General features: G+C 40.0%; 1 protein-coding gene across 1 annotated transcript in view; it reads left to right on the forward strand.

Moving 5' to 3' along the window:
* Nucleotides 1-7,704, forward strand: part of LOC109279259 (interleukin-31 receptor subunit alpha-like) — a 32,815-nt gene extending 25,111 nt beyond the window's left edge. Inside the window, exons 14-16 of the mRNA XM_019470259.1 lie at nt 677-773; nt 3,452-3,515; nt 7,219-7,704. Of these exons, the coding sequence (XP_019325804.1) occupies nt 677-773; nt 3,452-3,515; nt 7,219-7,704 (647 nt within the window). The remainder of the gene's footprint in view (nt 1-676; nt 774-3,451; nt 3,516-7,218) is intronic.
* The last annotated feature ends 6,374 nt before the right edge of the window (nt 7,705-14,078 follow it).

Here is a 14,078-nt window from a genome sequence, read left to right on the forward strand (position 1 = left end):
AGCTGTTTGATTTTTAAAAAATAAATTTGTGTTGGTGGGTGGATAGGAAAAGAAAAAGCAAGTGGTCTTTTTGCAAATGTGGTTTGTCAGTATCAGCAGCACAATCATGTACTGACCACACTTTCCTGGCGCTATTTTTTGGTTTGCAGCAAGGGTTGACAAATGGCTGACTGCAGATAAAATTGTCTTAATGCTCCTAACAGGTGAAGCATGGCACCTACCAAATACACAAATCATATTATTGTTATCAGGACCAGGTGGGATCTCACCAAAAACAACCCTACCAGTAAAACCTGAAACAGATTAAAAGCCACTTTTCACCCAAATAGTTTCTTATGAATTCAGACCTGCATCAGGGTCCTGACCATTAAACAAGCTAGAGCTCACATAATAGCATGGGGAGTAGGAATACTTCTTTTATTATAAAGTGTTTATCTTGGGAGCGTGGATTTAAGAATTCAGCACATATATCTAGATATCTTAAAAATACAAACTTGAAAGTCTCAGACCCCCAGAAATCCCAGGTCTTGTTTTAACTAGATTTCACTAACAGGAATCCCAGAACATTTGTAAAGTTCAACTTGACTGCTGTTTGAAATATTTCTCTTGCGGAGGCAATATAGCCTTTCTGTACTTGATACCATAAGTCTGATTCAGTCTTTCAATTTCCCATCAGATAAAGGAGAATTTGAAGGTTTTGTGACTGTCCTGTGCTTCAGCATGATGTTCATTCTGGTTTTTGCACCTCTCGCTTGTTCTCTGGTGCTTAAAAGGTAAGAAGGGAATATTGGCTGAAGCTGTTAGCAGCACTTCTGTTTTGCTTAACCCCACATTTCATAGCACTGGGCCTTTTTTGTCATTAAAAGCAATGCAACTCAGAAAGCACGCAACACAAAAGCCACCCCACTCATTTACACAGTGAGAGCAATTAAAAACTACTATAAGCTGATTAAAATTTTTTGTCAAAAATCTATAATCTTTCGCTTTTGATACAGTTATCTGACTACCTCCTGTCTCAAACACCCTTGAAAAGAGCTAGGACCATTTCTCACAGTGGAAAATAGGTTATATATATGGAAAAAGCATGCGTTTGATTATTTTGTTCTTTCATTCCTTACTGATAATCATGCCTCTTCTATTGAAACACAAAAATAAATTCCAGCAGCATACACAAATTGATGTTGCCATCTAAGTTTCCTGCAAGCACATTTGGATGTTAACTGTATAAATTATGCACATAAGCACATAATGAGAAGGAGTAATGGATGGATGAGTAGGAAGAAGAGAGAATAACGAGGGTGCCTGTAAGATATGGATAAGGTCCTCTTATTTCAGAAGAAATTGTTCTCTGCAGTAATAAAGTACACCCCCCTCAAATTAATCTGAAGTACAATATTAGGGGCATACACTACCACTAAAAGAAAAATGGATGCATAGTAATGGGTTCTAATAGTCATTTTCTGATAAACCTAGTTGCATACAACAAATCTTATTACTATTTTGATGTCCTAGAACACTACCCTCACTTTTTCTCCTTTTTATAAAGCACCAGCCTCAGAAATTGAAAGCACAGCTGCTAAAGGACAGAACAGACAGATGGTACAACCTGTGGCTTGAAAGCTGTACGGCATGATGTAGCTCACTTTAGCTTATGCATCAGGCTAAACTCCTACCCTTGCCGTTGGGAAACAGACCGCACTCCACATTAAGTCTCCTGTGCACTTTCCTTTTCAGATTTTACTTTAAGTTGCTCTATATCTGATCCAGCCTTTTTGACAAGAATTTCTGAGACCTACACAGAAGTTTTGACCTCGAGCAAACTTCATTGTGTTAAACATAAGATCATACTTCATTGTCTTGGCCCATTAGGAAAGAATTTTTTGAAAACTAAAAAAACAGCACACAGAAGCCTAGTGTAGCACTACAAAATAGCAATTAAATATGTAGTTGTATTGAACACCTGGAACTGAGATGAAGGATCCCAAGGATCCCCTCATCTCAATTGCTTGCTTGATTTCTAAAAAAGGACTCACCAGCCAGCCAAACACTCATCTTCATAGGATCAGCAAGGAGATTTGGTAACTCTACAGCCTCAGGCTTTACCTCAAACCACAGCCTAAACAGACACAAAGTACCTTACAGCTAATGAAGTCTAGATTTGATTTGAAAACGAGACAACACTGAAGCCAAAACTAAGGCAGAGTGATGGGCTACATAACCTCCCATAGTCTCTCACAGCTGTGCTGACTTTTTTTCCTATGGAGGTGAGTCATTGCCCAAAGCTCACAGGGGGGTGCTCTGAGAGCCACTGCTGACAGGGAGGTGATCAGCTCAAAAACGCTGAGACAGTCTCCCTCCGCTCCCACAGGAGCAAGTGATGAGCAGTCAGGGGTGACTGATGCCAATGGGATCAGTCAGCTCAGCAGAAACTCCTTTTGAAATTCCCATCCCACCCCACTGCTGCCCCTCTGCAGGGAAGTCACAGCTGACCCCTGCCAGCCTGGGGCCAGCACCAGCATCCCAGGGTGGCAGGAGTGAAGAGCAGGCCACCATTACAGCCTGTCCTCTTGGGAAGTGCCATGGAGGACAATGCCTGAGGTGGCCACCTGGTGGAGGTGGCCCAGAGAGGCTGAAGAGCACAGCAGCTTGTAGCCAGTTTTGTTGTTTCTGAGCCCCTGGGTGCAAGGAGGAAGCTTGAAAAAAAGGGCTCTGATGAGATGTCTGTGGACAAGCGGCCAGCTGAAACCCATTTGAACAGCTGGATTGGCAAACTCAGCTTGACCTTACAAGCCCCTTCCTCTACAGCAGAAGCAGCTGGTGTGAGTTTTTAGTAAAGGTGTGTTTAGGTTTGTGTCAGGTTAAACAGGGAGATACTGTATGTAATAACTCCCAGAAAGAGCCAAACTCAAATCAATCAGGAAAGAGCAGGAGCCATGTTGTTCCCTCTGTTCTGGTCTGCGGGCTCCAGGAAAAGCCTCTTCCAGGCCACCGGTGTCATTGCAGAGAAGCTATAAACAGCAGTAGCTTGCCCTTTGTTTGGGGGAAAGTAAAATTCTAAGTAGAAACCCAGGAGCAAATACTTACTAAAACAAACTTCCTCCTACATGTCCAAGAGTTCTCAGGGAAGATGGAGGTTTTGTGGAAATTATAGCAAATTAGGAATATATAATGATTGAACATATAGAAAGAGACCACATTACCAGCTCCTGTCACAGCTCCTTTGTCCTTAAACAAAGATGTTAAAAGTCACTAACTCAGCATTTCAGTGTAGACTACCAAGCTTGGTCATCAGTTTTTAATTGGCATTATGCTTAATAGTCATTGTAGAACATCTTGTTTTGATGGTCATGAAAATACCAATAAAATGTTATGTATAAATGATAGTTAATTTAAATGCATAGGAAATGTCAGTCATTTAATCTGACAATAAATTTAGAATATTTCTTTACAGGCTGAAAATATCATGCTGGCCCAGTGTACCAAGTCCAAGAAACAGCAGTGCTCTCCAAGATACGGCAAGTACTCTTCTGATGGTGTGCGAAAATACACAAGGGAGATCTTTCCTACTGATTAATCAGTAATGCTAGTTATTAGTCTTTTCACACTTCACCCTAGTAAATGTCTAATATCAACAGTTGGGAAGCTAGGGTAATATTAGAAATATAAGATGGGGGAGGATTGTTGTTTAGGCAGAGGCTGTATACACTTTTTAATTTAATAAAGGTTCTTGGAGTTTTTTGAGAACATAAAAAACAAAATTAAAAGGAAGGGTGGTAAAAAAAAAAAACAAAAGTTCAATGGGGGGAGATGGAGTCTAAAGAGAGAAATTCGGTCTTTATATCCAGTCAGTTTTCACCAGCTGGAACTGATTATTAAGTACAAGTTACTCAAAATACCTGTATACACTTTTTAATTTAATAAAGGTTCTTGGAGTTTTTTGAGAACATTATAGAGCATATTTAAAGGTATGGTTGTTAAAAGAACAAAGCAAAGTTCAATGGGGGGAGATGGAGTCTAAAGAGAGAAATTCGGTCTTTATATCCAGTCAGTTTTCACCAGCTGGAACTGATTATTAAGTACAAGTTACTCAAAATACAAAGTAGCACATCGTGGCCTAATTCCACAGAAGTCTCATGACGGAGGCCATGTACACGGTGTTTTCTGAAGTCCACTCCTCATCCCGCAGTCTCTACCCGCCTCCAGAGCAACCCAGGGGCTCTGGCTGGTCAGCTGGTGGCTGGCTGAGGAGCACCTACTAGTCAACAGGCACCAAGGTTCAGCAGCATGTTCAAATCTTGTCCCCGGCTTTCGCAGATGCTTTGGTAAGGATACCTGAATTTCAGGACTGAAGAAGCACCTGGGAATCAGCTGTTAGAAGGAGGCTGCTGGAGACCATGTTATTCACTTTTGCCTATTAGTGGACTTATTTGCATCTTCCTCTCCTTACCTCCCCCCTTTTAAACAAGTTTCTGCTCCAGTTTTGCTGACACCTGATACTAAAAGTCCTTCCTCTAAGACACCTCAGTTTATCTGCCAAGTCCCAGACCGCCTACCATTACGTTTTTGGAGCAGGAACTTGTACTGCTTTCATTTTTAAATCTCTGATTTTTCTGGCAGACCTGAACTTAATTTGGCACTCGTAAATCTGGTTTCTCAAGCCAACTTGTGAGCTTTAACAAAGCAGACTTCTACATATTTAGTCAAAGATCAGGCAGAAGCTGGAAGGTATCTACAAGCCAGACACTGTCCAAATCTAGGACACAGAATCAAATCATCAGCAACGAAATTTCAGAAGACCCTGACAGGCTGCTGGTAATCAAAGGTTTTGCTGAACATCAGCATTGCTTCCTTCAACAGAGCAAGTATGACCTTTCATATTCCAGATCAGGACTTCCTTGCTTGCTTTCTTCCTTTCTTCCACGTAAATGTAGATAAAGAAGTGGTGAGCTCAGAGGTAGTATCAGATAGTCATTTTGCCAAAGCTAGATAATGCTGAACAAAGGAGGACCAGGTGTACAAATGTACAGCTGTACAAAGTCAGAGTTTCAAAAGTGATGCTGTTAGAAGATTGCAGTTTCACTGTTTTGTTCAGTTAAAGAAATTTATCTGCTTATGAGCACCAGGCAACTGGTGCGGGGATTCAGATGTCCCTCACTGACCACTCCAGTAAAAATAACTCCACCTAATCCTCTTGCTTCTTCTCTACCACGCATTTTGAAAGTGGGAGATCTGCAGATTCAATACTTGTTTGAAGTGAGACTTCTCAAAGGCAAAAAAAGAATCTAGCATATTCCACATTCGGGGAATTTCCACCTTAAAGAAAGCACAAGACCTGAAGCTGTTTCGATGTAATAAGCAGCTTAGGTGGAGTTGAGTTGCAGGACAGAAGTTCAGCAAGAAAGGAGTAAGAACTATCAGCCAAAATAACCTAATAGATTCAAAGAGTAATTTGCCATTGTGAAGAAGTGGAGGTGAAATACATTGAGGCTGCATGTTATAGTAAGGACAAACAGGTTTTATGAACCAGAGTGCCACTTTGACATAAATACTTTAAAAGCAAAATATACCTATTTAAAATGCATTTAACTGTTCCTGCAGAGGTGAAGCAACTATAAAAGGAAATGAAGCCTGTATTAGCCAAGTCTGGTAAAGAAATACTTTAATGTTGATAACATGGCAAAAACAGAAATAACAGATAACGGATAAGGGTTTTGGAGAAAGCAGAAAAAGCTCTATGTGAGGAGACAGTACAATAAAGCAGTTACCAGATATATTGCCTAGAAGTAATCTGATATTATGAACAGTTCATGAAATGTGGAGAAAGGTATTCCCCAAATGAGCACCGTAAAATGGAGGCAAGGATTTAATCTTACTATATTCTGTATATTCATTCTATTTGTAGGTTGTTTTGAGACTGAACCCCATCAAGTTAGTTGAGCAATGTAGCAACTCTTGACAGAAACACATCTATAGTCCAGATAGGTAGCAAGAGAATTTGTACTTTAAATTCAGACAGAGCATTCTTTATTGCAAACTAAGGCAATGATACATCCTATGGTACAGAGCAGCAGGAGGAACTGGAGACACTCTCAATTCAGTCAGCACACAGAGGCCAGGAAAATGAACTATGGACACTAACATGGCCGGCCAGCCACCCCATCAGTGTCCTGTTCTTCACATTTAGACACGATTCTTCAAAGATGCTGCTTCTTCTTAACCTATTAGTGCCTCTTTCAGACAGAAGCTCACACAGACCTTATTTTAGATTTGGTAGGTGTAGAGTTCTGGCTGCTGTTCATAGTAAATACGATAATGGAGGTACATATCACACAGGTCTCTATTCAAAACAAGGCAAAAGCTGACCATGCAGATGTGTCTACTTATCCCATTACAAGAGAAAAATAGAGATATTTTATGCGGGATTGCTGAGATTTCAAAGAGCAGCATACTCATTTCCAAGTCAGAACACAAATTTTAAGAAGAACGAAAATGAAAAACAATACACACATTTATTTCTTGCAAAAGAACCATAACAGTTTAAACAAACTTAGAGCAACTGAGGAGGGGGAAAAAAAAGGAAAAAAAAAAATCTAATAGTTATACCAGAGAACATACCAGCCTGGCCATAATTAAAAAGATATTATGGCAAAAGTGGGCAAACCCAGCAGAACAATCTAAGTGGAAAAGAAGGATTCTTGGTGTAACAAACTGTCTCCATTTAATCATCCAGAATTTGCAAAAAATTATAACCCAAGGTATACTTAGATCACAACATGGCATTAAGTTGAATAACAAACTGCTTGCAGCAGCTGATAGCTAAAGCTTGTTTGGCTGCTGTTCAATTCAAGCTGCTGCCTTTTTATAGTAATACATGTTAAACTTTTTGAAAGCTGTGGGTCTCAGAACACCACGTTGTGAAGTCTACATTTTATCACCACTACATTTTGTCCCAAGCACACATAAAAGCAAGAAAAACTTTGCTAAATACTATGGGGGAGGAGAAGATGGTCCTCTGAATTAGGGAAATAAATATTTTCATTTATATTTCTAAAACCAGTGAAGATGAGATAAAATGGATTAGTTAGCACATTATATAGGCAGGATCAGGCTGCCTGTCTCCTAGCTTTATTCTTTTGTTACTTATTTCAGTAAATTGCCAATTGCACTTCGCAGAAGTATGATACTAAAATTATTCTTTCTCCTTGTTTTGTCTTGCAGACTAATTGGAAACCTGTTTCAAGGTCACTGCTTCAGGCCCTGTCAGACAATGATACCACTAGCCTTTACGTCATAGAGCATGGGTCAAAGGCTCCTTTGAAGATAGACCTCTTTACAGATGGTGGAGAAGACCGCAAGTGTGACACTTGCCAGTCAGAAGAACCTAGCAATAACATAGACATAAGCCTAAGGCATGAAGAAATCCCTGAAGAAGCAGTTACAAGTGAAGAAGAAGGAATCATTTCCATTACAGTACCACTCTTGAGTGACTACACCAGCATGGAGTTCAGCCAGAAAGCCCTGATGAGTCTGACGATGAAGCTGCCTGCAAGAGCTACTCATCCTCATCTGGAAATGGAATTAAGCAGTAAGCCAGCACAAACTGAGCATAAGGTTTTGTTTGCTCCCCAAGACTACCTCAAACAAAGCCAGGTAGTATTTTTGCCATCTGGACCAACCTTGATGGGACAAGTCAATTTGAACTGAAGCATCTTCATAATTTTCCATACCATAAAATCAAGTTCCAAAACCTCTGATGCTTGAATGGAGCCATTAGGACCATATAGGACAGTGAGCTTGTGACAATAGTTAGTCTCTACTTCAATAAGCTTCCTTGGTGAAATAGACTGATTATATAATTAGATTAGCTATTTCACCACAGTCATTCTGTGGAAAGTCCTACTGTCTTCACACAGGCAAAACTTTCAGGGAACTGTATGAAAAACCTTCCAGTAAGGTACATCTTGCTAGGTGCTTAGTCCCAGGGCACTCAGGAAGCCATTTCAAAGCTTCCGCTCTAAGAAAAATGTTTTTCTAGTCATCAGGAGAGTTCTCTAATCACTGCGACCAGTTTAAGACCTGATTTTCAGATCTGGTAAGTTCTTCAATAAAAATTAGAGCAAAAGCATCTACCACTCCAGAGAAGCTCTCCAGTTGGTCAACACTGATCAAACAAAAGAGTGAAAAGCCTTGAATTTAGGAATAGAAAATTGTGCTTTTCCACTTAACAGTGCTTTACATCTTAGATCTTTACACCTTTATTCATCATAGATGAATAGTGCTGTTTAAATGAAGATAATAATAAGTATCATTATTAGTATTGGAGTTCTTAGTTGCATTATATTAAGGCTATTTCTTCTTACATTTATCTACACAGACATAGAAATCCATTCATGTTCTGTTCTAAGATGTAGTTGCAGATACGATTTCATGCGTCATTACTGCATGCAATGACGATATCTGTTGAACAGACTTCCAAGAGCTGAGTAGATAGTTCAGTTAGTCACCCCTCCAAAGCTTGCATAGAGGAGGAGTCATTGGAATATAGGGGATAAAAGGCTCTTCCTTAATGTGCTCTCTATGTGACTCCATCACTTATTTCCATGGTGCAAGAAGTCTGAACTGGTTTTCCAGCTTACAACAGCTTCTCACCTATGAACTCTGTAGGCATTAATGGTTTGCAGTTATTGTAGAAGATCCAGTTTATTGTTGTCATCTCTAGTTTATGGAGCATTTTATTAAAATTATTTTGTTGAGAGAGAAATTGATAAACTGTACCATAAACATCAGAGGCTTCTTAGATGGACATCTTTTAAAATTCTCTCATTGAAAGTGAAGGACAATTCACATTCACACAAATATTTCCATGCATATTAGGCAGTATGAGTTATAGAATAGCCACGCTTACAAAAAGCTCAATGAAATTGCATATCCCCCACTTGACTGATTTAGTGAGGCCCCATAACAAAACCTGTTTTATTAACTTTCCTTATTTATATTCACTCTCTCTTTATTTATATCTCTCCATGTCTGTTAGGACTGGCAGGAACCAACCTATATTTCACTGTGGGTTTTACACTGTTTTTTCTTAGCACTGAAAATGCATTGTTTTGCCACAAAGCAACATACCTGTTGCCACTCACCCTTGTTACCTCTGCTCATTGAAAGAAGGGGTAACAGGAGCACTCCTCAGATCACCTCAGAGGTTTGAGCAGTCTTTTAAATCTCTTTCTTCATTTTTTTAACTTCAGTCAGGTGACTTTGCCTGATTTGAATTTAGGAGAACACAAATGATCCTGCTATTAGCAGAGCTGTTGCTACTTGCGGTGTCTAGTAGAGGGGCTGAAATGAAAAGCTGTTATGGAAATAAAGTCCTCAAATTATATACAATCATTATCAAGTAGTCATGTGAACACAGCCTAATTTGTCCGTTTCCCAAATATAAGAAATATCCATGCTCCTTACCTATAATATTTCTTTCATTTCTGGTCAGAGCGACTTATTTTCCTGGTGCAGTTGGTACCTTCAATAACTCACTTATCACTGTAAACATTGAATTAATTTTTTCTTACTCTGCACATACCAAACCAGTACATATTATTATGTTATGCATAAAGTATAAAGTAAATAAGTAGAATCAAACCAATGGCTTGTGAGCAGTTTCAGTATATGAAGCAGCCTTCATACATGAAACTCAAAAGACAGTTTGGGCTTTTGACCCGGTGAGTATTGCCTCCATGATATTAGCCACTGCCTGACATCTTGCTAAAGAAAATCCATTTATCAGGCCAGGAAAATTTCCCTAGAAGTACACATGGACTTTGCCTATTCTATTTGCCTCAAATAGAAGGGATGGAGGTATTCCACTTTCAGTTATAAAGCTCACAGTATATGTAATTCTTAATTGATCTCATTAGAGCAATACCACACTCAATATTTGTATAATGGCTGTAAACTGTACATTTGGGAGAATGAGAGATACATGAAAAATCCTGGTATGGAGATTAGATATAAATGAAGAACTCATTCTATCATGCTGTATCCTTTGAGAGCAAAGAAAGAACCTTCTATGTGGAGAGAAATAGAAGAGTACACTTGCTAAACAGTTTCATCCAGCCAAAAAGAAGGCTTTGGTGGAATAATGTAGCTACTCAGGGACACAGGACTAGGAGACACATAGTGCTCAGGTCTTCAGATTAGGGGCAACTAATTTTTTGGGGTTTTTTTTTGTTTGGTTCTTTTATGGGGATTTTTAGTTCAGTTGGAAGGGACCTACAATGATCACCTAGTCCAATTGCCTGACCTCTCCAGGCATTTTAAAAAAGTGTGTGCATGTACAGATGTATAATGACTGCAGAAGCCTACCTCTACTAATAAACGTGTCAGATATTGCATTTCATGTGCTGTAGTACTGTTCAAGTGGTTTCAGTAATGTTCTTAGCTTCAGAATTCCTAGCTTTGGTATGTGTTATGTTAGGAGTGAAATTGCAAATATGAAGGCTCAGGACTATAAAAGCCAAGGTATTTTTTAATATTTTTTTTCTTCTCTCTTCCCAGTCAACATAGCTCTAGGTGACCACTGTTAGCATTAGTGAGAATTTAGACATTGTAAAAGCTTAGACACTTAACTATAGGCCTGGAGGCACATAAGCATAATGATTCATAGCATGGGGTATTATACTGCAGGGTTACAGTGTTTTAGCGTTTTATATTTACAGAGAAAGGAATGTAATATTCAGTCTCTAATATGACCTCTAGAAACATGCACAAAGCAAAGTTAGTACATACCTATTTCTTCTGGTATCCAGAGATGATGTTTTTTCTTGCATATTTTAATGTAGTATGGACACGGAGGGTTTTTTTTACACTTTTTTTTTTTTTCCCACTTAAGGTCAGACTACAGTGCAGTAGCTAGGCAGCACTGAAAATTATTGCAGTGTTTCAGAGGCAAGATAAACAGCAACTCAGTCTGGAACAGGAGATTGCAGCAACCACAATATTCCACAGTTTGTTTTCATTCTGTATTAACTACCCAATAGAATAATAATAACTACAGAATAGCTACAAATCCCCTAAAAAACTAAGCCTTTGGGGCTTTGGCAACCTTAAAAGCCACCTTTATGGCACAATGGTATCTACACTTGAGCAGAGTCCTCCTGGAAGCAGAGAGCACAGCGGCATCCTGTCAATTTGAGTCAACCCCAGTTACTGCTACAAAAATTGTAAAATAATGAAGCACTTCATTAAAGCCCTCTACTTACAGAAGACACTTGTCTCAGAGCTCTTGACTCCATGTCACAGGCTCTTGGTTTGCCTTTTTCTCTCTCTCTTGATGGCACTGGGTGTCTCCTGCCTGAATGATGTTAACTGTGTCCTGGTACTGCGTTGATGGGATCTGTATGAACGTGGATAATACGACTTTGAACAGCTTACATCAGTCACTTCTGAGCACTGTTTACAGAAGACTGCTGCTAAGACAAATCACTCCATGCCAATGAGGGGGGGGAGGGGGAATAATCTTATCCCCATATCTATTTTATTTCTACAGCGGAAGCACCAGTTTGCTTAATAAAACTGAAAACAACCTGCCGCACTAGAAACAGTCATTCACATCGCCCATCCTCAGAGACCCCTTCAGTGCTTCATAGAATCATGGAATAGAATCATAGAATCATTTAGGTTGGAAAAGACCTCTAAGATCATCAAGTCCAACTGTTTACCTAACACTGGCAAGTCCACCACTAAACCATGTCCCTAAGCACCACATCTACAGGTGTTTTAAATACCTCCAGGGATGGTGACTCAACCTCTTCCCTGGGCAGCCTGTTCCAATGCTTGACAACCTTTTCAGTGAAGAATTTTTTCCTCACGTCCAATCTAAACCTCCCCTGGCACAACTTGAGGAGGTTTCCTCTTGTCCTATCACTTGTTACTTGGGAAAGGAGACCAACACCCACCTCTCTACAACCTCCTTCCAGGTAGTTGTAGAGAGCGATGAGGTCTCCCCTCAGCCTCCTTTTCTGCAGGCTAAACAACCCCAGTTCCCTCAGCCGCTCCTCATAAGACTTGTGCTCTAACTTCCTCACACAAAGCCTTCCCTGGGCCAGGGCAGAAACTTTACGGAAACAAACTAACCAAGGAAGTAATCTGGATTTGTTGAAGTGGTAGACAAAGGCAGGACAAAGGAAAATCCTGAGGAATGGTAGGCACAGCAACAGCCAGCACTGCCAGGGAACTTGTGATGAAACGGGTTCAGGTCCTTACTGGAGACACTGGAGTCTAGGCAGGCTGGAGAGTAGTAGACATGCTACTTTACCTGAAAAATTGTGGGCTGCAACCAGTTTTTGACAGATTGCTAGTACAGAAATGGATAGCAGAACCAAAAAGCTCTTACAGGTATTCTCTGACCTTTCCCAAACAGTAACTGCTACTGTTGAACTTTGCTGGTAGTGGTTCAAACAAAGTACTCAGCTATCAGCAACTTTCACCTTTCTTGTGAGTTGCAATTAAATAACCATTCTGGCATTCATCTCAGGTGTATGGTTACTGGGTATCACCAGAATGAGGATCTGTAAGGCTCAGTAACTCCCTTTTGGTATGACACCTGTGGCTGCACGTTCAGTAACTGGATGGCTTTGGTGGGTTACACCTATCTTGAAATGAATGTGTCCACTGTGTCTTCTGTGTGTTGTATTCAAGTGCTACGTACTCACTCTGGAAAGCAGGCTACCTGTGTTTCTGCAATTTTTAATTATCATATCTGTGTCAAAGCAGTTGTAATTGCCAATGCCCACACAACATACATAGACGAGCTATTTATCTAGGCACAGACTGTATTGTAGCTTCTCAACACCACATGGGTTAGTACCTCATAGCTAAAAAAGAAATAGTGCATAGTCACACTGAAGTTCTAATTTGTTAGCTCCAGTTATGCTAGGTCATACAAATGTCCTTCCAATGCTATAGAGCATTTGTGGAAAAGTTAAGATAAAATTTACATGGAATACATTGGCTCAATGAAAATTAACATTGCTAGTAAATATCCCACTAGGAAAAAAAAAAAGTATTTCCACTAACATAAAAGACTTCGTGGATGCTGAGAAAGCCCTAGCTCCAAAACCAGTTAAAACGCAATCCAGTGGTACATGATTCTATTCACCCTATTTCAATGTTCATTCAACCTTGGTCAGAAGACCCTTGGGATTTTGCAAAACATAAATAAGAAAAGCGAAGCTACAGCAGTATACTTAAATTCACCATATATAGGCCATATCTCCACTGGAATGATTGAGGAGTCTGTAATTCCAAGAAGGGTGGTGTGTGTACTCATAAACCCATTATACAATAGCTTTGATGCCATTTGCTGCAAGAATGTTTCTTACTCTCGCATTTTTATTGAGCATCAGGGTTTTTCCGCTCTATTTCTATATTTGTGTATTTGAAGTTGCAGGGTTGCAGTGAACTTTAAATCCTGTGTCCATCAAATACTTTATTGGCAAATAGTAAATCTATTTTGTTTGTAATACTGTAAGTGACTCGGTTTCTGCTCTCCAGATCTGATGAAAAGGTGTGCTGATCCTGGTACATGGAGAAGCAACACTGGAGAACCAGTTACAAGCATAACAGAATACTACTTTTTCATCTTCTAAGGAGAGTTGTGTTTTGGTTTTGTTATGGGTTTTTTTAATACTGGCTGGTTATTGGAAAGCTTCAAGGAACAAAAGGGAAGGTTTGGATGCAGAGAACAAGTTGACTGACAGAGCTCCAGGTGCTAGGAACAAAATGGAAGATACACTGTTTATTTTTCCTTATACCCCTACACTTGCATAGTCTGTCCTTCCAGCAGTCCCAATACGTCTTGGTCCTGGAACCAGCTGTGCTGCCCGGGAGGCCCAGTATTGCATATTGGCACCACTGTACTCCGCCTAATGCCATGTCAGCAGAATCCAACCTTACAGTTCCCATCTCTTTTCTATGCTGGCAAAACTCTCATTGCAGTCATAGACTGAGTAAGGACTACAGAGTTGTCATGGTTTAACCTCAGTCGGCAACTGAGCCCCCCCCCCCCCCCCCCCCCCCCC

Source organism: Aptenodytes forsteri, unplaced genomic scaffold (genome assembly GCF_000699145.1).
Source record: "Aptenodytes forsteri isolate BGI_AS27 unplaced genomic scaffold, ASM69914v1 Scaffold92, whole genome shotgun sequence".
Lineage (NCBI taxonomy): Eukaryota > Metazoa > Chordata > Aves > Sphenisciformes > Spheniscidae > Aptenodytes > Aptenodytes forsteri.